This window comes from Peromyscus leucopus, chromosome 2 (genome assembly GCF_004664715.2).
Source record: "Peromyscus leucopus breed LL Stock chromosome 2, UCI_PerLeu_2.1, whole genome shotgun sequence".
NCBI classification, from domain to species: Eukaryota; Metazoa; Chordata; class Mammalia; order Rodentia; family Cricetidae; genus Peromyscus; species Peromyscus leucopus.
Window position 1 is genome coordinate 138,196,223 of NC_051064.1, and position 27,019 is coordinate 138,223,241.

Below are 27,019 nucleotides of genomic sequence, written 5' to 3' on the forward strand. Positions count from 1 at the left end.
CTTCAGGACAATAAGAGCCCCTGTCTCAAAAATAAAGATGATATTCCTGAGGAAGAACATTTGAAGTCGTCCACTGGTCTCCACATGCACACACATACATGTGCACACACATACATGTGCACACACACACACACACACATACACAAAGAACTACTGGGGCCCTGGGCTATATAGCTCAGTGGTAGAACACTTGTCTGAATGTGGGAGGCCCTGGGCTCCATCCCCAGTACCACTAAATAAACAAAAAGTTCATGAAGGCAAATCCCTCAGGACAATGGCTGCCACTGATACTGAAGGGTGACTGGCAATTGAACTTTTTAACTAGTTTGTGTTTCTATCTTCACGCTTGAACGGGCCTTGAAAGTTAGGAGAGCACACTTCCTCAAAGAGATTTTTCCCAGTAAGCTTTCCACTGACTCAGAGGAGGCCCTCCCTTGCTTATCACAGATCAGGGCGAGCCTCCCTGGCCTTGGCCCCAGCACCCTCCTCTCTTGGGGTAGCTCTTTCCAGCTCACAGGGCTCATTCACCCCACTGCTCCGGGTGGGGTGCCTAGCCCAACACTCAGAAAGAGGAGGAGGAAGGGGCCACGGAATATCACTGGAAGTCCAATTCCCTGCCTGCCAAGACCACCGCTTTCTCTTGCTTCCTCCTCTATAAAGTGGAGGAAATAACCACAGTCATTTCGGGATCTGTGTGTTGCAAGGCTCCAGTGGAAAACATAGGCAGAGACCCCAGAACAGTGCACAGCACCAAGGACTCACGATCTCAGAACAATACATCCAAGGCTGCCTGCATGGTCCTGGTTTCTGCCTGATCTTCCAGCAAACCTTCAGGTTAGGGTCCCCTATCACCATTTTTAAATGTCATGATTTGTACTCGGCAAGATGGCTCATTGGTAAAGGCACCAGTTGCCAAGACTGATGACCTGAGTTTGATCCCGGAACCTAATGATGGAAGGAGGGAGCTGACTGTTACAAGCTGTCCTCTGACCTACAGGAGTGCACCCTGGCACACACACACACACACACACACACACACACACACACACACACACGCACACACACATACAGATAATAAATAATGGGCTGGAGAGACGGCTCAGCAGTTAAGATTGTACACTGCTCTAGCAGAGGACCTGAGCTCAGTTTCCAGCACCAATAGTGGACAGGTTGCAACCACTTATAATCCCAGTTCCACGGAGATTGGATGCCTCTGGACTCTTTTGGGTACCTACCTTATTTGTACATACCCACACAGAGGTACATAATTTTAATATGAACTTCAATAAATACACTTAAATATTTTTAAAGATGAGTTTGTAGAATGACAACAGAAAAGCCTGTAACATAAATGTTCCGATTTGGAAGGGAATTATAATAGGTACCCTAAACTAATTGCCTACTGGCATTTCAATCATTACTTATTATTTTCCATCGCTATACTGGGTCTCCAGATTGCCTCAAAATAGCTTAGGAATTCTGCACCACCCTTAAGCCTAAGAGTGGCCCTGCCCTGAACATCCCACAGTCGGGCCCTTCACTAGCTCACTGACTCAACACAGGGAGAGACAGACGATCATGGGGCCGAGGGGATGTGCTCACCTGGAGCCTGGATCCCTCCCTGGGTCTCACTCTGGATATCCAGGCCCCCAGGCTTCCTTGCACAGGTGACTCTATCCAACTTCCAGGATAGGTGAGTCTCTCTTGCAGATCTAAGCAGAGAGGACCGGCTGCACACTAGTGTGTCTAGCCCTAAGGCTGAGGGATGGCCGAGGGTCAGCTTTCAGGTGGGTGGAGGGCTGGGGTGGAGAGGGCAGGGAGACAGAGTTTGTCTGTGCAAGCTGAGATGTTTGCATGTGTGCGCAAGAGTCCCTGGAGGGCAAGAGAGGCAGAGGTGGGAAGAGGTGAGACTCAGGGCCAGGCACCAGGGCCCCCCTCTATGCACCTCGCTGCTGCACCACGCAGGATCCGTGCAGTGTGAGCAGCCTACACTCAGAGCAGCTTTGCGTGTTATTATGAAAGCGTGTTTGTGAGAGCAGACTAGAACATATTTTATTCCTCATTTTGTTAGCTTGATTTATAACCTGCAAATATTTAGACATGTGGTACATGAGCTCGCATCTGCACGTTTGCCGGGCTCCACGGATCCCTACCACCTTCTGCCCAGTCTCCGTGCCAAAAGCTTATCAAGCCCCTCCTGTGTTAACCCAGACAACTCCTGGAGTCAAACGTGGCCATGGTGGGGGTGGGCAGCCAAACTCACACAGAGAAACCAGCTGGTTCTGCAAGAACAGAGGCGGGGTCCCTTTCTCTACCCTTTGCTTTTAGTGAGTTGGAGCAGGGTCTCTGGGCTTTTGCTTCCCTGTTTAGACAGGGGGTTCCTCTAGCTCGTGAGATGTAGCCCCAGGCAGGGCCAGAGGAGCCTGGATTATATCAGTGACCTGGAGAGGGGGTGGCCCTGCCGTGGCAGGTAACTATTAATACGGAACTGAGCTCCCTCTACTCAGCCAAGCATAGGTTTTTAAGCAATAACTTCACTCGATCCATTCATCCCACAAACGTGGCACCCACTCACTCTGTGCCAGACACCAAGCTAAGGGCTGAATCTGCCTGGTGTGGGAGAAGAAATAAAAGAAGCCTACAGAAACCCAAGCACACAGCTAGGATTGGTACTTAAAGGAGACCTCCGTACTTAAAGGAGACCTCCGCAGCCTTTCAGTCCCTACGTGGAAGGTCTACTTAGAAAGGCGAGGGATTCACTCAAGACCTTGCTGCCTTGAGCGCGCCAGAACCCAGGGCGATCCAGAAGCGAGGTTTCAGATTCCCGGAGTCTCAGGCCACTGTCCCAAGCTGCCCGAAGCAGGGAGGCCCCTGTCCAGCTCCGGGAAGGCTGGAGGGAGGTGAGCGCTAGGGAGGGGCCGGACCGCAGAACGCGGGGGCCTGAGGGCCTGGAGGGGTCCGGCGGGGACAGTCGGGCGGCACCGCAGCCTGGTGCGCCCGGAGCGCTAGCGCCTGTGTGCGCGCGAGTGGCAGCCGCGCTCGGATGGCTCCGCCGGCCGGCCGGGGTCGACCGGGGATCCCGGCTCCCAGGCGCCGGCGGGGGGCCGCGGGGCGCGGCCAGGGCGGCGCTGCAGTGCCCGCAGCGGCGGGCTGGGGGAGCTGTGCCCGCCCGTCCCAAAGGCCCCGGGCGGGGACCCAGCAGCTGGGTCGCCGCGCCTCTAGCTCGGCCCAACTGGGCGGCGTGCGGCCAGGCGTGCCTGCAGCGGGCTGGGGCTCCGAGTGCGCCCGGGCGCCGGGCCGGGGAGGCCCCCCAGGAGAAGCCCAGTCCCGCGGGCTCAGGCCCGCCCCCGTGGGAGGGGGGGTGTCCCGCGCCGCTGGACCCGCCCAGGTAACCCCATCCTCGGCCCGCCCCCGGCCCGCCCCGCCGGCCGCCCGCCCGCCTCCGCCGCTGCCGCCGCATCCCGGCTCTGGGGCGGCGCTGACAGTCGGGTCCGCCGGGCAGCGGGCGCAGCAGCGGGCGGCGCGGCCGGCTGCTCGGAGGCTGAGCCCCGCCGCGCGCCCCGGCCCGGCGCCCCAGCCCGTCCCGCGCGGCGCCCACCTGCCGCCCCGACGGGAGCCTCGCGGACGCTGCCCGGGGCCGGGCGCCCGAGACACCATGAGCCCCCGCTCGTGCCTGCGGTCGCTGCGACTCCTGGTCTTCGCCGTGTTCTCGGCCGCCGCGAGCAACTGGCTGTAAGTCCGGCCGGGGACCGGGCGGGCGGGGCGGACCCTGGGGCAGCGGGCACAGGGGGCTCCCGGCAGGTGTCTCGGCCACGGGACCCAAGGCTCGCGCTCCCGCCCGTTCGTTCTGCCGGCCACCACCACTGTCCGGGCTTCCCTCTGGAGGTCCCGGGACCCCCGCTGCCCCGGGTCAGGCTTCCTGGCCCGGGGCAGCAGGGCCGGCAGCGCGTCTGCACCCGGAGGCGGCCCTGAGTGCTCGAGGGCGCGAGGGGATACGAGCGCGGGGCGGTGTCCCCGGAGCGGTGCGGGACGCAATCCGGCAGGCTGACAAGTCGCCGAGGAAGCCCACTGCAGGGAAGGAGTCCCGGGCATAATAGCAGGTTAATCCTGAGGAGTCTGGGCGCGAGCTCCCCGCGCTGCGCCGCGCCGCGCTGCGGGCTGGGCTGGAGGCGTGCAGGGACCTGTTTCTGCTTGGGGGGCGGGAGCCAGGCGAAGAAGGTGAGGACCCGGACGCCGAGCCTCTGAGAGCCCGCAGGCTGGCTCTGGCAGGACCTCGCTGTTCCCTTAGGCAGGAAGAAACTTCTCCCAACCTTTAATAACGAAGGCGACCGCCCCCATCCACCTCTAAGGGTCTTGCCTAAGAAGGAAGGAGGTGGAAACCGCTGGTGACCTGTGTGTTTCTCTTTGACTGGGTCTGCGCTCGGGAGGATCCCTGGGAAGGAGGAGGAGAGCTAAAGAGATGAGCTAGTGACTAAGAGAACAAGGAACTAGACCTTAGCTCCTTCATCCCTCCTTCCCCATGGCCCTGGCTTAACCCTGGCCCCAACTTCTCCTGCCCAGAGCGCTGCCGCCTTCCACTGTGGGCAGCCAGTGGGGAGCCAAGCTCCAGTATTGATCTGAAAAGCATGAGGTGGGAAGGGGGGGGATAGCCAACAGTGTAGCTGGGGTTTCCATGGAGACAGTGGGAAAGGAAAAATTCTCTCTGCATCAAGACCAAAGAACAAATATCTCCCATGAAATTGCCCTGAGTGTCCAATGGCTGTTGCTATGAGGTCATTGTGGCCAGCCAGGGCCCTGTAGACTGGAAAGGAGTGTGTTCGTTGGGGTCAAAGCCACCCAGAGCTTGGGAGACTGAGGTGATGTGGAATTCTCCCAGCTGTTCAGAGCGCTAGCGACTCCGAGGCCCAAAGTGGCTGCGGAGCCTTTGTTTTTCTTGGAGTCTTAATTTGATTAACACTTGAGGGGTAGTGGCAGCGTGGACAGAAACCAGGGCACGGCCACCGCCCCCTCCACTTCTTGCAGGCTGCCCCCGCCCCCTGTGGGGCCCGGGTTGCAGACCCGGGTTGCAGGAAGGGAACTGCTTTGGACTTGAAGGAGTAGGGGGTCTCTGAAGATGCTTCTTCGATGGGCTGCTGTAACACAGGCATGCCCATCAGGGGGAACTAGAAGTGAGTCTGACCTGCCCAGCACCAAGCACTACCCAAAGAAGCTGAAGAAACAAGTGGGAACTCAAGTGTGTGAGCCAGGCCTGCCGCAAACACTGACGGCTGCCAGAGAAAGGCTCTTCAGCTCCCTTTATAGATGAGGAGACTGAGGCACAGGGAAGGGAGCTACATACCAAACTCAGAGCTGAAGACCGAACCCAGATGCTTTACTTTCCAGACAATGATAATTTACTTCTTGCCCGAGGCTGTCCCGAAGTTGACCCAGTACACCTAGGTAGAATTGCCACCCGCCTCCAGCCGGGTCCACCACACCCTGGTCCCAGCTAGGGGAGCAGCCTCCGCTTCAGGTCTTGCAAAGCATGGGGAATTCCAGAGCTCTGTTCTTGAGCCTTGCTCCTGCCGGCACTGTGGGGGGTGGGTGAGGAGGGGAGGCCTGGGGTTGGAGAGGTTGGCAAACCTGTTCTCTGCAACTGTGATGGTTCCTGTTACCATGCAGCCTGGCTCTAGTCAACTCAGTTCATTCCTGTTCCACCAGGGCTTCAAGCCAGGGGGTCTCTCTATACAACTCAGGGAGGAGGAAGGGGCTTCCCAGGACCCTACCAAACTAGAGAGGCTCTGAAGGGTAAGAGGCCCCAGGCACACACCCCAAACTGGGATCACCGCCTTGTGTATAAACACCTCCATCCTCAGCCAGAAACTGGACCAGCCCCTAGGGAAACAGGTGCCACAGTCTAGCCTCCCAGCAGCTTAGGTCTTCGTAAAAGAACACAGGAGAGGCCACAGCTGGAATGGGCAGGACAGTGTGCATGCTCCAGAGCAGCGTGGAACTGCAGCTGTGGCTGTCCCAGGCACTCAGCTTGGAGACTGGAGAACAATGGCTTAATGACATTGATCACCCACTACACTGTCTGAACCCTCACTCCACGGGAACCCCATTTTACAGATGAGAAGATTGAGGGCCACAGAGGTTAACCCAGAATTACTTAGCTAGTACATGGCAGAGCTATCCAACCCAAGTCAGCCTCCAGAAGCCACAGCTTTGGGTTGGCAGCTGTCCATTCAGGCATGGTGGTGGCACTGTGTCTTTTCAAGGGTGAGCCAAGAGCCATTGAGATGGCTCAGTGGGTAAAGGCCTTTGCTGCCAAGGCTGCCAACCTGAGTTCCATCCCTAGGACCCACACGTAGGAGAGAACCAACCCCTGCAAGTTGTCCTCTGACCTCCACACGCATGCACACATGCACAAATAAATAAACACAAAAAGGGGATGAGCCAAGCTGCAGGCCTGGCCCCAAAAGGACAGTAGGCAGCATGTGCTGAGGGAACAAGGCCTGGGTGTACTAGAGGCAGGCTTCTATCCACGGTGGGTTGACAGCTGATTGCAGAGTCTGTGCTGGAGAAGTGTCCCTCCAGGTGTCCCTCTGCCTGCAGGCCTGGAGCTGGGAGAGCTCTGTAGTGTGAGGCTGGGCAAGCCCAGAGAAGCTGGGCGCTGTTGAATAGGCTGGAGTCTGGTATCTAGAGCAATGAAGGGGGGATGGGGGGGATACATGGCTCATGGTAGAAGGCTTGTATTTGGCCCTCAAGGAACTGCCCTGCTATGTCTGAGTCATGCCCTAGCACCAAGGCGACACCAGGGGGTCAGGGACACTTGGGCTCAGGTCACAATTCTACACTACATGCTGGGTGGCCTTGAGTGGACTGTTTCCTCCCTCTGGGCTTGTTCTGAACCCCAAATGGAAGAACTAGGAAGAGTTAATGGCAGAAAAACTGAGGTATCACTACTGTGTGTTTTCTAGGGAAGAGCAGAGGGGTGCGCTGAGCAGGGATGTTAGCAGAACCCCAGTGAGTAAAACAAGAAACCTCTACTGTACTCAGATTCGGGTCCGCAGAGTGGCTCAGAGCTGGGGCTCTGGGACAGACAGCCCAGGGTTTCCACCCCAGCTCTGCCACTACCCCACTGAGGGACCTTGGACGAGTGCCTTGCCTCTCATCTGTAAAGTAGTGCTCATGGGTGCAGATGGTTCACAGTGGTGTTCAGAAGGAGTGAGCCCATGCATGCGACATGCGAGGTGCCAAGCCAGGCATGCTAATAGAGATGGGGGCCCTGGCAGCTGCTAGAGGCTGGGCACTGTTGTCACTGAGCTGCAGAACTGGGTCTTTGTCTATGGGGATGATGAAAAGAAGAGGTACTTGAGGTGCTCCCAAGCTCCATTTGTCCTAAACAGTGCTGTCCAGACAGATCCTACAGTTTTTCAAAGATAGAAGCCCAGGCTGCCCCGTCAGTAGCCTCCCAGAGCCAGGAGACCCAGCCTGGCTTGTGGGCATCCTGCTGGCCAGAAGGTTGTTACCGGAAACACACTTCAGTGCCACTGGGGGAATAAAGGGAGGCATCAAGTACCTTATTGGCTCCAAGTCCCCACAGGTGCGCATCCCCGAGCCAAGCTCACACATGCCTGTTTGCCCAGCAGGGATGTATAACTCCCCAGGCTACAGGTGAAGAGAGATGGTGTGACTCGCCAGTCTTGGCATGGGTACCTACAGGTAAAGAAGTGGCCCATCTCCCCCAGGAATGTTTCATTGGTTCCCTCCCTCCCCCTTTAAATAGCAAAAGCCCATGTCCTTGGAGCCTCTCCCATGGGTAGTGAGTCACAGTCACTAACACACACGAAGTACTTTACAGTTTACACTGGGACCCCTCCCCACCTTGGTATTGTGGATATTTTTATTTTAGGTCAGTCCTTGACACCGTAGGGCATTTAGCAGTATATGAAGCCTCTATCCTAGAAAACAGTAGCACACACTTAACTCAGTGCCAGCTGATGACCCAGTATCTACAGATAACCCAAATGTGTCCCAGGGGCGGGAGGGGAGGTGGGTGTGAGGGGTGAGAGAGCAAGGCTCCCCCGGCACACCTGGTGAACGGATGCTTCAGGCACTTCGCACATACTATCCTAACTCCCCACCACCACCACCACCAAGGGCAGAGGTATGTGGGTGGGCTCCAGCCCCATTCAGAAGTCTGGAGGAAGCAGGGCTTGACCCAAGTCCAAGTCTCAAGTTCTGATATATATATACCTGTAATCACCTTCTACTACATATGACATGGGTTATGTGGCTTCTGATGCTTGGGAGGTCAAGGCTATGGCACACACACCTCTCAGCGTCCCTCTAGTACCTGGACACATACCTGCCAGGTTAGGGTGCTCGGTCAGCAACGGGTCAGTGAAAGAGGGGCTCAGTCACCAAAGGTTGGAGGCCTGGAAGTAGGAAGGTCGGTCTCCACTTTCCTGGGGCTCAGGTGATACTGGAAGTCCTGCAGCGGGACAGATCTGCAGGCTGAGCCCTTCCTCACCAGCTAGAGCAGAGCCTCCCAGCCGGCCTGAATCTTCCCCACCCCTCCACACAGGGGGAGGCAGGACCAGGCTCTGCCCGAGGGGTTTGCTCGGGCGGGCGGGCGGGAGGCAGCCGGGACCCAGCTGTCTGCTATGGTTTGACTTTCTTCCCTCCACCCCGGATTAGCCATTGAGCAACTCAGCAAGCATCCGACAAGACAGTGCTCCCCAAACCTGTTGAAACTCGCCCAACTAGGGCCCTGTGGGTGCGCTCGCTCGCTCACTCGCTCGCTCAGGAAGCTGAGCCTTTGCACCAAGCCTCTGCCTCTCCTTCGTTCCTGGGGGAGGGAGGGCTCAGGCTGAGCCAACCAGGCACAGATTGATCAGGGAGCTGCTGGCAAGGGTGACAGCACCCGCCTTTGGCCCCGCTGGTCACCCCTCCGCTCCCAGCTAGCCTGCAAGACGGGCTCCCGGTTTGCTCTGCAAGCAGCTGGGAGGCGGAGCTGAGCCAGGACCCACAGTTGCTTCCCAGATTTCCACAAGAGTTGCCAGGTTTTATCTCTGAGTCCCGAGCTGCATCTTCAGCGGTGATTCAGCCAGCCCGAGGGGAAGCTCACTCCCTGCTGTGACCCCGCCAGCCCCCCTTCTCCTGTCGCCCCTCTCTGCCTCCCCCATTTTCTGGCAAACTGGACATCAAGCTATGTTTTAGAGGTTCCCCTCCAAGTCAGAACCCCTACAGCTCCTGGAAGGGACTCGGTCTTCACAGAGAGTAGGAGAGAAGGGATGGAAGCAGGAAGGACGCATCCTGCCCTTGTCCTAGAGCGGTTCCTCCCACCCCCCAAAGCTCATAGGCAACCTTGGAGGGGGCTGCTCTCCCAGCAGGGGATTGTTGATGTCTAGAGGAGCCTCTGACCTGCAGGGATGCTATTCCCAGCAGCAGCCCTACAATCCCAGGATAAGATCCCAGGAGTTTCTCTCCCAAAGCTGGAGATAGCAGAGCACTCCCTCCTGAGTCATGGGTGCTGTACTGCCCCTGGCACCCCCAGCTTTAAGGATGAATCATAGACATCCCTGTTGGGGAAGGTCTCAGGGACCCTGAGCTACCATAAAAGGGAGCGGTGGGCTCACCCCTTAAAAACATGCCGGGCACCTGCTGGCATTGGCACTGTCTGCGTTAGACTCAGAGCCTACAGAATACTCACAGTAAAGCTGGGCTTGCCCCGTGGCCAATGAAGAACCAGGGCAAGGGAGGAACCCAGGTTTGCCCAACTGCCTGCTGGGTAGGAGTCGAGGTTCATCGACAGTTCCACTCCTGCAAGACTGGGTTAGACCACGGAGGTCCCTGGCTGCAGCCAGTCTGTGCTGAAATTCTCCTTGGGGATCTCCTCATCTCTCCTCACTCCTCATCTCCAGGTTCCCTCAGCCATCTGGGAAGGATGTTTCGATGTTGTCAGTGGCCAGGGGACACGTGGAGAGTGCTAGTGATTTAGGGAGACCCGGGAGGGGGTGGGGTCATGGGGCACTTTAAACTTAACACCTGCTCACTCCAGAAAGACACCTGACTCAGGGAGAGAAGAAAAAAAATGTACATGCAGAGTGTGGGGTCATCCCTGTTCCCATCTTAGCGGCTCCCTGTTGGCCCCAGGTCAGCTACTTCCTCCTCTGGAAGACTGAGTATGGAAACTGAAAGAGGGAGCCAAGCCCCTCCATTAGGAGGGACTTAGAGCCCCCTCAGGAGCAAAATGCTCACTCAAGAGCTAGAAGCAGCAGAATCAGGAGTTCAAGGCCAGCCTCAGCTACACAGTGAGTTCAAGGCTAGCCTGGGCTACATGACTCTGTCTTTAAAGGGGGAGAGGATATAGCATAGTGGTAGAATGCTTGCCCAGCATGCATGAGGCCTTAGCTTCAATTCCCTAGAACTGTACAAATAAATAAATAAAATCAAAAAGGAAGGAAGGGTGTACACCTGAGGGTCTCGGGTAAGAGGAGTTAGGAATCCTAGAAACCAGGAAGCGTGGGCTCCAAAGGAGGTCAGCATTTCATTCTAACTTAGAAAACAACCATTGGGCCTAGTAGAGTTGGCCTTGGCATTCAGAGTCCTGTCAGGAAGGATGGAGGCAGGACAGAGGCCACCCATTATCCCCACAGAACACTGAGTGTCTCTGGTGCTGGCCATTCCCTACTGGCTGCCCTCAGGGTTCCAGCCAGTGGTGGTGCCTCCTTCTGATGACTTCAGTGGCTGCAGAGACCACAGACAACACCGCATCACTATGGGGATGTTCATCACCTCAGCATCCTTCACTCCTAACAATACTCCAATACCCCTGCTGCAGACACAAGTCTCTGGAAGGATGCGTCCAGGGAAGAATCAGGCCACCTTGCTCAGGTCCCACCCTCGGAGCCCCGGGCCATCTTTGGTGCCTAAGCATCCAGCCCCCAGGCTGGGATGGGGCAGAATGCCCCGGCTCAAGTCCCGACACACACACACACACACACACACACACACACACACACACACACCCCGTGACTAGCTTGAGTACAAGCCTTGGAGCCTTGGTGCCTTGTAGAGAGCAGGGGTAAGATGCCCTGCTCTGCGGTGACATGGCCATGCGGAAGCATGTGACTACTGAGCGGTGACACAGGTGACAGGTGTGGTAGGGGCGGTGCTCCGGGTCACCTTCCCCCGACAGTCCCCATGCCCCCTCGGCACACTTAAGCTTGCACCGGACATGAGTCCCCAGCTCTGGATCTCCCTGTGGAGACATTTCCTCCACACCCCCCTTCACCCCTGGTCCTGGGAGTGTCGAACAGATGAACTGGGGACCTGTTCTCCAACTCCGCACATGCACCTGAAGATTCTCTCCGAAACCTACAGTTCAAATCGTACCAAAGGGATCCGTCATCCCCCGGTGGGGCGCGTAGCTGGAACAAGGCCAGGGCCTGGCTCTGTGAGAGTGGAGAAGGCCTGAACTAAGACCAGCTCAGACTCCCACAGGCCCAGCTGGGTACAGAGGTGGGAAGGGCCACAGAGGTTAGAAGTTTCCCGGTGCTTGGGCCTGGGATGTGTTTAGTTCATCTCTACCCCCTACAGTAAGAACAACTGATCTCCCCATTTTACAGAGGAGCACATTGAGGCCAAGGCTCCAAGATGTTCACTAATTTGGCTTGAGTGACACGGAGATAGGAGTCTGACCCAGGTTGTTTACCCCTCTGCTTGCCCAGAGGAGACAAAGGTCTCAGAACAGGATCGCAGTGGAGGTCAGTCCCACAGCCACTCGAACTGGTTAAAGAAACAGTGGGCGGCTTGAATGGCCGGCTTGTGTAGCGAGGGTCCTTCCCGGAGAGCTGCACGCCTCTCTCACTCCCCGAAAGCACTGCCCCAGATGGCGTGGGTGGCCCCTTCCTTCCACCCTGCCGCATCCACTAGCTGAAAGTCGCTCTTGCTTCTGCACAGTCCCCTCCGGGCACCCCCTCCTGCCAACTTGGCCTCCTTCCTCTCTGGTATGGAGGGCACAACTACTCCTGAGGAGGCTCTAAATGTGGCCTGGGCAGGCAGGGAGGCCAAAGGGAGGGGGCAGAGAAGCCCGGGCTGGTGTCCCAGCCCCCACCTGGACACTGTAGGGCCAGGACCAGTGCCACTGACCTGCTTGGCTCCCCACCACGGCCACGCCTTCCCGGCCCCCTCTCATCTAGAGTCCAGGGCGTGCCAGGGAAGAGCCACAGAGGTGTGGATTAGACTCTCCAATTTTGTATATTTTGTTTAAAAAAGCAAGCAAACCTGGAAAAGCTTGGGACAAGCCCAGCTAATTTTAGTTTCTAATGAAAACAGCAGGTGGCTGAGAGGATCTGATCTCCCTGGCAGGGCCAGGGCCCTCAGGCCTCCTCGTAGGCTGCAAGCACGAAAGGGGAGGGCCTCCTGGGAGGAGCCTGCAGGACCTACAGGCCCCATTCGAGAAACTGGGCACGAGCTGGCCAGCGGCTGCAGCAGGGGCACCCTGGGCTGGTGGGTAACCTGATCGATGGCACGGCCATGGCTGGAGTCCTGGGTGACCGGGGCAGCAGGTGGCAAATTGCTAAGTCCATGCTCAGCAACAGCAGGAAGAAGCCTAAACAGGAGCAGCATAACAAGCCGGGAAAAGCAGGGATGATCAGCCCCAGACAGCCGTCAGGCCCTGGCTCTGCCTCTTCCAGAAACGGCTGTGCAGTCGATATTTGAGCCTGACCCAGCTCCCGGGTCAGTGAATGGCACATGTGTCTCTGGGGGAAAGGTTGAGCCATCCCATAGGGCACTAGAAGGGACCACAAGGTCGCCCCCATCTTCCTCTCCCTCCTGTTCTTCCTTCCCTTATACACTCTGCCATGGGGGTGGGAAGGCATCAGGACAAAGCCCCCTAGCCGAGTTGCAAACATTACTGAATACCTTCTGTGTGCCGTGCCCTGGGAGAGGCCCAAAGAGATGCAGCCTGAGGAGTCAGCTCCCCAGCTGTCCAGTGGGGCAAATCCAGAGCCAGAGATAGAGGAGAGTTGGGAGCCCAGAGCTGTTTGCCGCTAGACAGCTCTGGGACTTCCACGTCGCTTCACCTCTGGGGGCCTCCGTTTGCTTGGTTCATCTGTGAAGTGAGGTCAGGTACCAGCCAGGTTCCAGGACAAACACGTGGAAGGAGAACAGGCCAAGGCCACTGAGGACGAGGGTGCCAACTCTCTCTGGCCCATGCCAGCCCTGGCACCCTCCAGACAAACCCCTAGGGTCTCAGAAAGCAGGCGCGGAGATGGCAAGGCCTTCCATACATGGGAGGGGCCGCTGTCGTGTCAAGTAAAGGCAGGACTGGTAGGTAGGTGGGCATGGTGCTGCTGGAGGCAGTTTCTCGTCATCTCCCTGGGATGTGACTGGGATAGCTCTTCCCAGTGACTCACAGCAATGGCAGCCGGGCAGTGTCCCTACCACAGTCATTTCGGCCTGTCTCCCTATTACATTCGGAGCCCGAGGGAGGGAGGAATGCTCAGTTCCTCGAGTCCATCACTCCCGTTGGGTGGCACGGGACCAGCAGGCCCTCTTCTGCCAAGAGAAGGAGCACTCAAACTCGGAAAGTGGGAAGGGCCACACAGACTTACCAGCTAGCTCACTGTGCCCACAGCCAGCTCCATGTGGAAGAGGACTTGCCTCCAGTCACAATGGACTGATGCTCAACCAGACCTCGCTGCCTGTTCCTTTTGGCCAAAGACTGGAATGTGCCCCTTCCCCAGAGACCAGGCAGCGCCCAATCCAGCCAGACCTGACCTGCTTAGCTTCAGGGAGGGGAAAAAGAGGTCTAGATAAGGTTAGACAAGATATGTGCCCCCAAATCTCGGAGGGAATGGGGTCTCCACCCTTTTCTGAGAGTCCTAGCCTGAGCGGGGACAGGAAAATAGCCAATGGTAGGTTTAACTCCTTGACTCTTCAAGGAAAGACACAGAGTCCTGGCCCACCGCCAGTAGCTGAGCTCTTGGCGCCCCCTGCAGGCCAAGAGTGACTTGTGGGTGTGGTTCTGTTGAAGACCCCCAGCTTCATGTGGTAAAGGAAGCAAGATGCAGCCAGGCAGGGCTGGAGCCAGGTTCCCCACTTCCGGATGTCCCTTCTTTCCTTTCCTTTCTCCCATTCCAAGAGACTCGAGTTCCTCCATGGATTAGCCAGAGTGCTGCTAGTCGGCTTGCTGATTATTAAGCCATCTCCCTCAGCCCTGGGGTATGCACAAAGAGCTTGCTATTCACGTGTGAGAAGCTGAGTTTGATTCCCAGAACCCACATAAAAAGCCAGGCCTGTTAGTGAGGCTGTGAGGGCTGAAAGGGGCCCTGGAAGACCAAGAATGAATGTCTAGGGAGGTTGATCCGTCTGGATTGGAGACTACCCATCTCCTTTGGCCCACGGGGAGCTGCTGGAGACAGATCCTAAGATGCACACAGCTAAGCTAGGTGCATTAGCACACCTTGCCACATTCAACCCTCACATTAGCCCTCTGGAATAGAAACTATGACTGACTCCAGTATGGATAAGGAAAGTTAGACTCAACCTTACAGCCGTGTGGGGGTGGGGGGCTTCTCTGTGAGCCAAGACCACAGTGTAGACAAGGATGTCCTAGGCTGAGCCTTCTGGGACTCAGCAGAAAACATCACAATAGTTTTTCAAGACTACTCTCTAGGCTAGTAGCTTCCCAGCTGCACCTCGAGACCTGCCCAAAGCTGAGAGGACACTAACACTAAGATTCTGAGGTGGGGGCCCAGGCGCCTGTCCTTTCCATAACCCCATAGATGTTCCCAGCCAGCATAGTCAGATTCAAGAACTAACCCTAATCTGACCCACTGGCCTGACCAGCAAAATTTGGATGCCACCTGTATATCTCCAGGGGCAGAGAGGCCCAGACTACACCTCTCCCAGCATGCTTTGAGTGAACCCAGTTCCCAGCAGCTGCTGCCCAGGCTGTCAATCTCTAAGTCACACAAAATCTAGCAAAGGCTGTGAAGTCGCACAGAAGCAAGCTCTACCTCCCACCAGCTGTGAACCTTGGACCCAAGGCAACAACTTCTCTTTGCCTCAGTCTTCTCCACTTTTAAATGGGGGCTCAGGCTGGGGTGTGACTCAGTTAGTCAAGGATCTGCCTAGTATACACAAGACCCCAGCACCATGGAAACCAGGTGTGATGCTGCATGCCTGCAACTGGAGGGGTGGGCGTGGGAGGGTCAGATGTTCAAGGCTATCCTTGGCTACATAAAAAAGTAGGAAAAAATGAAAGGGTGGCTAGTTCCTTGGGAATACCCAAGGCCTACCTCTAACCTCACAGGGACGTGCACACAAGTAGGCGTGCCCGCACACGCACACGCACACACACACCTACCCACACACACACACACTCATATACACACATAAACTCACACACACACTCACACAATCCACCAATGTTTTTTTAAAAATGGAGGCTTATTGACTCACTGAGAGGATTAAATGAAATAATGTAAAGTGCTTCGCCCAGGTCTAACTAGGTTCCATAAAACTTAGCTCTTATCATGATAGTAAAACCGTCCCATATAAGACTTTCTGTGTGCTTTCCAATTTGATCATTCCCTCATTCAGTAAACAGAACAAGTTCTCGTCTTTTGCTTCAAGCCCGTGTCAGGCTCCATACTGACCCCCAATCCACGAGCTGGGGGAGCTGTCCCCAGACCAGGAGATGAGGCAGTCCCCAGAACCCTGAGTGCAGAAAGAGGACAGTGGCATCAGGGCAGCTGTGTGCATCACGTCCAACCTGTCCCCAGGTACCTGGCCAAGCTGTCATCGGTGGGCAGCATCTCCGAAGAGGAGACGTGCGAGAAGCTCAAAGGCCTGATCCAGAGGCAGGTGCAGATGTGCAAGCGGAACCTAGAGGTGATGGACTCAGTGCGCCGTGGCGCCCAGCTGGCCATTGAGGAGTGCCAATATCAGTTCCGGAATCGACGCTGGAACTGCTCCACGCTGGACTCCCTGCCCGTCTTCGGGAAGGTGGTGACACAAGGTGAGGAGGGGATTCGGGGTGGGGGGCGGGGGGGGGGGCTGTCTGGGGAATGGCACTTCCAGGGCCAGGCGGATCTAAGAGGGTTCATGGACAGGAGCCCCACAGGGTCTGGGCAGCAGATAAAGAATGCAATGGAGGGGACTGGAGGGGATGAGCGGGGAGGAGGTGAGACAGTGGTCTGTGATCACAAAGCACTCTCAAGTGCAGTTGGTCCAGGATAAGCTGGAGTGGCCCTTGTTTTCCAGAGAGGGAAACTGAGGCTCAAAGAAGAGACAGGACTAGCCTGCTCCAGGCTCTTCAAAGACTAGGAGCAGAGTCGGGCTTCAACCTGGGGTGCTCTGCTGACCTCTGCCCCAGGCCTTGGGTCCCGGAACCCATTTGTGAACCCGTATGTGGCAGGTCTCTAGAACACCTCTAGTGTGGCCAGCTCCTGTCCTCTAGGGCTCACAGCCCATCAGGGACCAGACCATCCATGGCAGCCCAACAGAGGCAGCTTGCACACCCGCAGCACTAACCATGGGTCAGGCACTGTTTTAAGGACCGTGAGAATCACTCCACCTAACTCATCTGCCCTCTGAGTCCAGCTTCCATGTAGCAAGTACAGAATTGGGGGTACAAAGCAGTTACATAACGTGCCTGGGGTCACAGAACTAGAGGATGGAAGGATCTGAACACGTGTCCAGGCAGGGTCTACACTGTCACTACCAATAAACGCAAGAGCAACAGGAAAGGAAAATGGAGGTCTCCTCTGGCCAATACTGGGCGCTCAGAAAGGCTTTCCCAAGGAGATCAGGCCACAGCTGAAGACTGGTAACATGAGAGAGAGCATTAAGCTAAATGCAGGTGAGGCCGGGCCCAGCTGAGGTTCTGTGGAACTGGGAGGTTCTGGCTGCACGGAGGTCAGACCCCTGTCCTCAACGGGGATGCTGAAAGCCAGCTTTCTTTCTACCTTCTGAGCACGAAGCTGACACATCTGAGCCACCAAGTCGACCGGGCTCTTTGGCTCATTCAAGCTTCAGGAAGAGGTTGCCTGGGCCAACCTTTGTCTTGGCACCTGTGGGCCTGGACAGCCCCGGCTGCTGGGCTCGTGGCAGAGTATTCGGATGCTCTTGGAAACCAACTGTGATTGAAATTTGGAAGCCATTCTCCTGGGAGCTGGCAGGGGCCAGCAGGCATGAGCACACTTGGCATTGCTGAACTGTGCTGTTCTGAGAAAGAGACAGATGCCCAATGAGCAGTCCAGTGGTGAAGGCTCACGGTGGGGATGGTGCTGCTGCCCAGGGCCCAGAGCTGCCCTGGGGAGGTTCGCACAATGGGTGTGTCCTCTAGAGCAGTGGTTCTCAACCTTCCCACTGCCGAGATGCTTCAATACGGTTCCTCTTGTGTGGTGACCCCCCAATCATAAAATTATTTTGTTGCTACTTCATAGCTGTAATTTTGCTACTGTTATGAATCGTAATGTAAATATCTGATATGCAGAATATCTGATAAGCAACCCCAAAGGGGTCACAACCCACAGGATGAGAACCACTGCTCTAGACCGACTTGACAGATAGATCAGTAGGGCTTCCTATGATAGGCTATCACATGCTGTGTCCTCCTCCCCAAAATGCCCAACCATTTCTCCACCAGCTAAGCGGGCCCCCACCCAGCCCCTCCTTCCTTCTGTCCCAGCCCTTCCCTCTGGGATCTGTGCCTCTGTAGTGTCACTTCTTTGAAGATATATGTAACACAGGCAAGCTAGCCTTGAACTTGCTATGTAGCACAGGCTGGCCTTGAACTTGGCAATCCTTCTGCCTCTGCCTCCCAAGTGCTGGGGTGACTTACAGGCCTAAACCAGGCTCTATATTCTTTAAAGGGCGGTATATTTTGTGGTTTTTGTTGTTGTTTTGATATAATTCCATGTTTATATATATAAAAAAAACAAGCTGCAGGGTGTGTTTCCTAGATATTCATTATTAGAATCACTGGACATTTTAATCTAGCTGATTCACTACTATGTATCTAGATACACATTTTTCTTTTTTATGGAAACCACGTGTGCTCACACTGCTTCTTTATACCTTCACACTGAAGTGTAACAACTCCCGCCCACGCTCCCTTCCCCATCACGCCATCCCCAAGCAGCAGTGATGGCTCATGTCCCTGTCACTAGCATACCTCCAAACCTTGCATGGAGGACAGTCAGCAGGTGTCTGCTAGTGATGGACAGCAGGTCAAGATAAGGACTTGAAAGCACAAGGAAAGAGAGGCATGATTGGTGAGTGCCAGCCTGAAGCTAGGAGGGACCTCAGGACCCTGTGAAATAGTCTGTCTCTCACCTGGGAGCAGGAGCCAAGGAAGGGACTAGCCCTGTCAGCAAGTATGGGGAACACAAGAACCCTGTCAGGCCAAGTGGAAACTGTTCGAGAGTTCTAAAGTCCGAGTGGCCTGGACAAGCATCCCGTCCCCTTGGAGCTAAATCAAGGAACCCTAAGACCAGGCCAGTCACAACCAGCAGACACTAGCCATGTCTGGGGGATAAGTCTGAGCTCATGGCACACACCCACCTTCCTCCATTTTGTATCTGGTTTTCTTCACTAGTAAAATTTCTCTTGGAACACTTACCTGGTCAGTCTCCACTGAGCCAGGGGGAAGGGGCCTCATTGTCGGGAGCACAGCACTGGCCTTGGAGGCCCACGAGTTGAAGGACAGCAGAGACAGGCAAACCTAGGGCAGGTGACTTCATTCCTCTGGGTCCTTCCCTATCTTGTGCGTAACTCTCAGGGCTGTTGCTGACATTCAGCGGCTTGTGCAGTAACTACTTCAAATAGGCCCTGACCTGAGAGCAAGCCAGCTTCACAAGGGCTTCACAGGGGCTTCACGGTCACTTCAGCAGTGACTACCAGTCTGGAAGGCCTCTTGCCCCAGCTATGGGGGTTGGGGGAAACTGAGCAGGTGTCTGCATACATGAGTTACCTGGTTGGAGCAGTGATCTCAGGAATACAAGGGGACAGAAAAGATCCCCCTTTGGGTCCAGACTGTAGTCAGTGGAGAAAGGAGTGTTGTTTGTTGGCCTATCCTGTGCTATCTAGCCCAGATCCTCCTCCCAACAGCTCTGAGTTTATGTCATTCCCAAGTCACAGCTGAGAAGTCTGAGGGAGCCAAGGGTAGGGATGACCCAGATCCTGGCCCTGCCAGCTATGAGAACTTGGGCAAGGTCCGTGCCCTCTCTGTAACTCAGTGTCCTTCCTAGAAAGTGGGGACAAACCCAGGGCCCACCTGCTGAGATATCTGGAGAGTACATGGGGCCAGGATGAAGCTGGGCCCGTTCCCCGGCCTCCATCGGGACACTCACCTCGTGCCCAAAGGTTACCACACCCAGGGCCTCCTCGCCAACCCAGCTCACCCTAGCCAGTTCTTGCCCGGTTCCAGCTCCTTTCTGCTGGACTGGCGTCCCTCCCACCGTCTGGAGAGATGTCACTGTGATGTGTTCCCAGGCCTTGGGGCAGACAGCCTCCAGCTCCCGCTCTTCCCTTTGCTGCTGGAGAGCCCTGACGTGCCTTATGTTTTCAAGGGGTCAATCTAAGATTGCTGGGAGTCCTGGTCAGACACAAAAGACCCCTCTACACAGTGGTCCTCAGAAATAACGGCTGTTGGACCTATATGATCACTTTGAACCCCCAGCCCCCAGGCAGCATTGAGGCCAGACCCGTGGGGGCGAGACTTGGGGTACTCAGGGAAGAAAAACAGCAGAATGGAGTTGTGGGTGTGAGGAGGGGGAGGGTAGGGGGGAAGGGGAAGAAGGCAGCAGGGCGGGCGCTAGAGAGTTATGCCTTCCCCTGGCCCCGGGGCAGGAGCAGGCAAAGATGCCTTCCTCCTGCAACTACAGCATGATCAGGGTGAAGTATCTACTGCCTCCCCAGGACACCCCACCACGGCACTCCCAGACCCACCACAATGCACTTAGAGGAAATTAGGCCCTGGTATGTCCTTATCTAGAAACCAAGGCTCTAGCCTGGGTACCTGGGAAGCCATCGGGTCCATACTACTGAAGCCAAATGGCTGGAAGCCAGGGTCGGTAAGAAAAGGATGAGTTCGAGTTCTGGCTACTGCACACCCTGGCTGGGTAACACTGGACGAGCTCTCTCCTTACTGCTCAGCGCCTTGTGTAAAGTGAGGACAAGCATCTATTCCTATCGCAGTGTGGAAAGCACCTCAGCTAAGGACTGAGTGCTGGACAACGCCCGCACACAGTAGGCTGGCTGTGAGCTGGAGCTTTGGTTAATATGGCCTTGGAGAGCCTCTTCCTTCAGTCACTCAGAAAATGAAGACATTATGGCGGCCTCAGTCCAAGCAGACAGATGTTTAGAGAACGAGGCAGTGGTCTCCTGAGCAACCCCATGGGGAGACTAGTATCCCCAAGAACACTGGCACTAGGGGGCAGAGGTGAATGAGAGCCAGGATTGGGCAAGGACTGCCTTGTAGCTAAAGAAACAAAGGGACCTCCCCGGGCAAAGGGCTGAAGCCGCCCACCAGTCCCATCAGCCCTACCTCCTGGGACTTCCCTTCCCCCTTGGTCTTTGGGGCAAAGATTTGTGCTGGTTCAGGCCTGGAAATACCAGAAATACCAGAAACTGAAGTTGTCTCTCTTTGGGCGGCCACAGCATAAAACCAACCAACATGAGCCTGCTATTAACCTCAATTAGCTTGGAGAAGATTCCATCCCAGACTGTCGAGGCTCCATTGCTCCAGCCAAGCCCCTCAATGCAGGCCCAGAATGGCCAAGCAGAGAGTGGGCGGTGGAAAGGAACGGTGGGTGGTACACTCCCCGCTCAAGGACTGCCCGGGGAACAGGGTGTCCCGAGTGTTGGGGGCCGAGCTGCCTCCTACTCCAGAGCCCAGGCTGGGCTGCCTCTGTCCACAGACGAGCACAGTGGAGGTGACTGTTCTCATCTGACCATGGTGACTGCTCCCCAGGGCAGCTGGGAGCACAAGCCTGGGTGTCGCAGAGGTAATTGCCAACCACGGGGCCAAAGCCTACCCCCAACCCTCTTGTGGACACAGACCCTGCATCAAAGAGACAGAAGGACAGTCACAGCACACAGAGGCCCTCACAGGGTCTCGGATAGGAGCAAGCCCCGCTGTCTGGTCACACACCCAGCCAGCATGCACACTCTGCTCACACACTGCCCCAGCTCACCCCCAGAAAAAGACTCCACAACAGCTACACCCCCAGGCACAGTTCCTAGGAGGATAAAAACATCCATTCAGGCAGGGGAGGAGGGCTGTCACCAAAATAGAATTGCTGAGCAGTCATGGGCAGGAGATGCAACCACCGCAGAGGCGGGCAGACCTGTGCTACCGACTCCTGCTTCCATCACCTCCTGGCTGTGGCTATGGGACGAAAAACTCTCCCCCTCCAGGAACCTGCTGGCTAGTCTCTGGACACTGGGGACAGATCAAACTGGCAGGGGCAGAGGACTTGTGTACAATACCCTCCCATCCCCCCGTCAGCAGGAGAGGCTCAGTGTTAGGAGCTGCCAATACTGTAGCTTGCTCTTCGGGTCTCAAGGAAGCAGGAGACATTGTGAGTTGCAGACCTGGCCTCAGAGAAAGAGCTCAGAGGGTCACAAGGGGAAACTTAAAGCCCAGTGAACAGTTCAACAAAGGAGTAGAGCTGGAGTGCCAGTGTGGCTGTGCCCCTTCACGGCACCACAGCCATCTCACTTCCCCGGACCGTCACAAAATCATACGACTATCGCTTGCCATCTGGAGGAGGCTGAGAACAGCTGAATGATCAGGCTGTCTGCTGGTCCAGCCACGTGCTGTGTGACGAGCTGCCAAGCCTCTGTAAAATGGGGATGACCACAGCTCTTGCCTCACTGGGCTGCTGGGCTGCACTGGTCCTCACGTGTGAAGGAGGTTCAGCTACTGGTGTGACCAGAACAAGGACCTACTGTGTGCTTGGCATGCAGGCTTTCCACCTGCCTTGACCCTCCTTGGCGTCCAGCATTCAGCAGCCTTCACATACCTCTTCCTGTATGCAAACAAAGTACAGATGTGGTGCCCTGGGACCTAGCCCTTCTCTCCCTCTGCCTCGCACAGGGACCCGGGAGGCGGCCTTCGTGTATGCCATCTCTTCGGCAGGTGTGGCCTTTGCAGTGACAAGGGCGTGCAGCAGTGGAGAGCTGGAAAAGTGTGGCTGTGACCGGACAGTGCACGGGGTCAGCCCACAGGGTAAGCACGGGTGTTTGGAGGGGAGGGCAGGGGCCTAACCCCCGGCCCAAACTCACCCCAGCACTCTTTATGCCCTCCATACCCCAGGCTTCCAGTGGTCAGGATGCTCGGACAACATCGCCTATGGTGTAGCCTTCTCACAGTCCTTTGTGGACGTACGGGAGAGAAGCAAGGGGGCCTCCTCCAGTAGGGCACTCATGAACCTGCACAACAACGAGGCCGGCAGGAAGGTAGAGTGGCATCAATCCCATTGGCATCGGGGTAGGACTGCATGGGCAGAGTCCCTACAACAGCCCATGGCTACTCTGGATAGGCTCATGTCACCAGGCACCTCTGTAGGTCAAGGGCTGGTATTATACGGGGGGAGCAGGTGTTATACAGCAGTGTAAGTGGCCTTGTCCATACATATCTGTGTGGATCCAGTCCTGTCTCAGGCTCTGGGACAAGCAGATCTGGGATCTGGACCCTCACGTTCACCCACACACCCATGACACCATTTGACTCCCTGATGTCTACTTCCAAGGTCTCTGGAGATTTAGCACAGCTCCCATCAGGTCACCTGTCACTCACTCAAATGCTTCTTAGAACACTGCCCTTTACTGTGGCCCCCGGCAACTCCAAGTGCCCCCAAGTACAGGGACAGCACCTCATTAGTCTGTCCCCAACACTGCTTGCCAGCTCAGCATAGCACCCAGTAGGTATTTCTACTGGAAGGCACAACAGTGAACCCCTTGAGTCTGCATCAGCTGTGGGGTCCGTGTGTTGGTCCCCAGGGGTCCCTCTCCCACCTCCACTGTCCCTGATCACCCCTCTCGCCCCCTCCCCAACAGGCCATCTTGACGCACATGCGGGTGGAGTGCAAGTGCCACGGGGTGTCGGGCTCCTGTGAGGTAAAGACGTGCTGGCGAGCTGTGCCGCCCTTCCGCCAGGTGGGCCATGCCCTAAAGGAGAAGTTTGATGGTGCCACAGAGGTGGAGCCACGTCGAGTGGGCTCCTCCCGGGCACTGGTGCCACGAAATGCACAGTTCAAGCCACATACAGATGAGGACCTGGTGTACCTGGAGCCCAGTCCAGACTTCTGTGAGCAGGACATGCGCAGTGGTGTGCTGGGCACGCGGGGCCGCACGTGCAACAAGACATCCAAGGCCATTGATGGCTGCGAGCTGCTGTGCTGCGGCCGTGGCTTCCACACAGCACAGGTGGAGCTGGCCGAGCGATGCGGCTGCAGGTTCCACTGGTGCTGCTTCGTCAAGTGCCGTCAGTGCCAGCGGCTCGTGGAGATGCACACGTGCCGGTGACTGCTCTCACCTGTGCCCAGTACCACCTGCACGGCCCAGGGAAGGCCAATAATTTAAACAGTCTCCCACCACCTACCCCAAGAGATACTGGTTGTATTTTTTGTTTTGGTTTGGTTTTCGGGTCCTCAAGTTATTTATTGCCAAAAACAGGCAGGCAACCCCAAGGGCACCAACCAGGGCCTCCCCAAGCCTGAGCCTTTGTGTGTGGCTGCCACTGACCAAAGGGACTTTGTTTATGCCTCTGGCTGTCTACACTGACCACTGCTGACTACTCAGCTGCTGTTGGTGTCTATTTTTCTACATGTAGACTAAAAAGTTGGTAACAAGGAGTGCCTGTGTACCCACCATCCAGGGAAACAGATGGCCCTGTGGCAGGGACAGCAGGTTCCATCTTGGTGGAATTTTTATCACCGGCAATAAAGGAGCTTGCACCTGTGCACACCACACATACCCAGGGACCGCTGGAAATCTGCGTCTGGGAACCCTGACTCTTCAAGTCCCTAGGAAGGGAATGGACAAGTACCAGGTCAAAGGCTAAGGGTTCCTCCTCTCAGCCCTCACGTGAGCAGCTAGATTCCAGGCAGGCACACAGGTGAGGAAGGGGCGAGAATGCCCACCCTAGGCCAGCCTGCCTCAGTCTCCTCCTTGGAAAGGGAAACTGCCCCTACTCCTAGACCCTCCCAGGCAGGGGCAGGCTGTCATCCTGGATCAGATCCTAGCTTGGGCCTAGCAAGTCATATCCCTGTGAGTCACCTCACAGTGCTGTCCTCTGTGACTCTGAGAATGGAAATGTCACACAGAGAGACAGGAAAGGGCTGTGCAGAGATCCCACCCTATGATATCTCACTCACATAACAAAATTTATTGAGCAAACACTTTCAGGCCCTGTCCTGGGGTATCTCCGTTGGTGACCACATCTGTCCTGGGAACAGACATAGAAGCACACACCCTCTTTACAGCAGGTAGTCATGCCTGTCAGCCCCACAAGACCTTGGTAGAGGAAGAGCCAGGCTCCTCCTTAGTCCCTGTATCCAATGACAGAAATACAACAGGTCTCCTTGGGCCTGAACAATGGGACAGAGGCTCTGGATAGAAGAAAAGGTACAGGGAGGCAGTAGGAGCTGGAGCCCACAGGCTGGGCTGGAGCCCACAGGCTGGGCTGGAGCCCACATGGTTGCACAGGGTTAGGAGGCTGAGGCAAGAAGAGAAACAGCTGGAAGGTTGATTAGTGAGGTCTCAGAATCCAAGGCACCTCCTTCCCCAGGACCTCAGGTCCCCAAGGCCTTCAGTACAGTAAGGACAAAAGATTCCCCAAGGGGCAGCATCAGTAGCTGGTGCCTGGTCCAATGCCAAACTGTCAAGAACCTACCAAGGGTTCTGTGCACAGGACACATACAGACCCAACTGCTCCTCAGGTGGGTGACCAATGCTCAGAGGAACTTCCCAGCATGGTCTCCAAGTTGCTCCCATGTCCAGGACTCCAGGTTTGATATCTTCAGCTCTGAGATCCCCTGTGGGACTCTGAAACCCAAGCTCTTTGCTATTGGGTGGTGTGAATGCAAAATCCAAGATTCTGAACATGGGCTCAGGCCTGCACAAACTCTCCTCTGAGTCTGTGGTTTGTGCCTCCTGGCATTGGCTCCCTCACGAAGAGAGGGTCAACACCCTTGGCCCCCATCCAAGCTCCCTGCTCACTGTCCATCTGAAGAGGCAGCCAAAACCAAGTGAGATGCTGGAACCACGTTCAAATGCAGGGATAATCTTGGGCAGGCTGTCTCTGATGTGGATGAAAGCTGAGCTGACCAAGGGTCCCCACAGCTGCCCAGCTGGGCCCACTGCTCCTCTAGTAGACTTAGTTCAGCACCGAGGAAGATACAGCCCCCTCCAGAGAGCCAGGCCCAGTCAAATGAAGCAGGGGAGCTGTCCCTTCAGAGAATGCTGAGCCAGGAACCCCATCCAAGAGCAGTGGGGTCCAGACTGCTTACTGGCTTGCTGGACACTGTTCCAAGAAGGAGGGTACCTAGTGCCCCTAAGATGATCCTCCTGGGGTTCTGCAGGCTGTGACTAGGTGAATCAGACCACAGGCTCAAACCACTGCCAAGGACAAAGGAATCCAGAGCCACAGAAAAAGAGCTTCGTTGGACTTGTCCAGCTCCAAACTGTCTCAACTACAAAGAGCTGGCAGAGGGCTGACAGAGCTCATCACACCTGGGTCACAAAGGACCCAGGAACTGGACAGAAGGTCCGCATCCTACCTGAACCACTCTCCACTGTTCCTATCACGAGGCAAAAGTGGTACTCCTCCAAGGCCAGGGCTGGATAAACCCCAGCTCTGGATGCTGCTACCCTACTCTGCTGCCCCTTCCCATCCTCCAATTTTTATACAAGGCTCCTTGGCATTGTGACATCCCCATGGCATAGTCTGAGATGCACGATAAAATGGTTATTTCTTTATCTGGCAATTGTAGCTGTGACTTTTTTTATAGAATAGAGAGAAGAGAGAGACTTCGAGAAGGACATGGACAAAGCAGGTACTATTTGCTAAGTAAGTATTTATAAAGTGAATTCTAAGTATGGGAACATCCCATCCTTGCCTCTTTGCTTCTTAAGAACTGGTCTGAGACCCACCAGGACCTATCTATATATGCTGTCTGCAATCATCCATCAACAGCAGCTTGGTCTACACTTCATTAAGCCATGACCAAGCTATGTGAACTTTGCCCTGATTGAACCTATCATCCCTTTCGAGTGTCTGTGTGGGGATAGGGACCCGACAAAGCAGGTGTTGATGCGGGACACAGGGGACAATGGAAAAGACCACATTCCCATCCTGAGACAAAAGGCACCTAAGACCTGTGGCTAGAGAATTCAAGAAAGAAACAGTCATAATGGGGGGGGGGGGCGTTTTACAAGACAATCACACACACACACACACACACACACACACACACACACACACAAATCCTCAACTGAGGATCCTTGCAATGTAGACACCCTGGGGATCCCCCCATTCTAGCTGGTAAATTCCTCATCTTTCACCAGCCTGTCCCCACTCACATCGATGAAACAAATGCCCAGCAGCCTGGGGACAGTTGGGCTATGTGTCTGGCTTTCTAAATACCCGCTGACAGTAGAGGCTGAAAGAGTGTGTTTTCTGGGTGGCAGGGGCAATGTGCATTTGTGACCAACAGACAAGATGAGGTCGGGGCAGGGACAGACAGAAAAGGACAAATCAGAATCGAAGGCAGGAAGTAGGATTGGAGATGTGAGGACCTAGGATGGTGAAGCAGAGGGGAGCCATTTCTTAGAACTGTGAGGAGGTCCCAGCCACAAACTTGTCAGAACCACCATGCTGCCAGGTTTTCACTGTGTGGACCCTTAGCCAATTTACTGTCCTTTTGAAGTTCATTTCCTCATCTGTAATATGGAGCTTCCCACCATACACACTTCCTTTAGGGCTATTTAACAGACAGCAGAATATAAA

General features: G+C 55.6%; 1 protein-coding gene across 1 annotated transcript; it reads left to right on the top strand.

The window, feature by feature from the left end:
* The first annotated feature begins 3,588 nt into the window (after positions 1 to 3,588).
* Wnt4 (Wnt family member 4) lies at positions 3,589 to 25,989 on the top strand. Its single transcript, XM_028875384.2, has 5 exons — positions 3,589 to 3,732; positions 15,783 to 16,018; positions 22,106 to 22,237; positions 22,325 to 22,467; positions 23,068 to 25,989. Exons 1-5 carry the CDS (start codon positions 3,656 to 3,658, stop codon positions 23,533 to 23,535), a joined length of 1,056 nt encoding a protein of 351 aa, XP_028731217.1. The 5' UTR covers positions 3,589 to 3,655; the 3' UTR covers positions 23,536 to 25,989.
* The last annotated feature ends 1,030 nt before the right edge of the window (positions 25,990 to 27,019 follow it).

Coding starts and splice junctions, on each gene's coding strand:
- Wnt4 (XM_028875384.2), top strand. CDS start 3,656: ATGAGCCCCCGCTCGTGCCTGCGGTCGCTGCGACTCCTGGTCTTCGCC. Junction 3,733..15,782: donor GCCGCCGCGAGCAACTGGCT/GTAAGTCCGGCC, acceptor ACCTGTCCCCAG/GTACCTGGCCAAGCTGTCAT. Junction 16,019..22,105: donor CGGGAAGGTGGTGACACAAG/GTGAGGAGGGGA, acceptor TGCCTCGCACAG/GGACCCGGGAGGCGGCCTTC.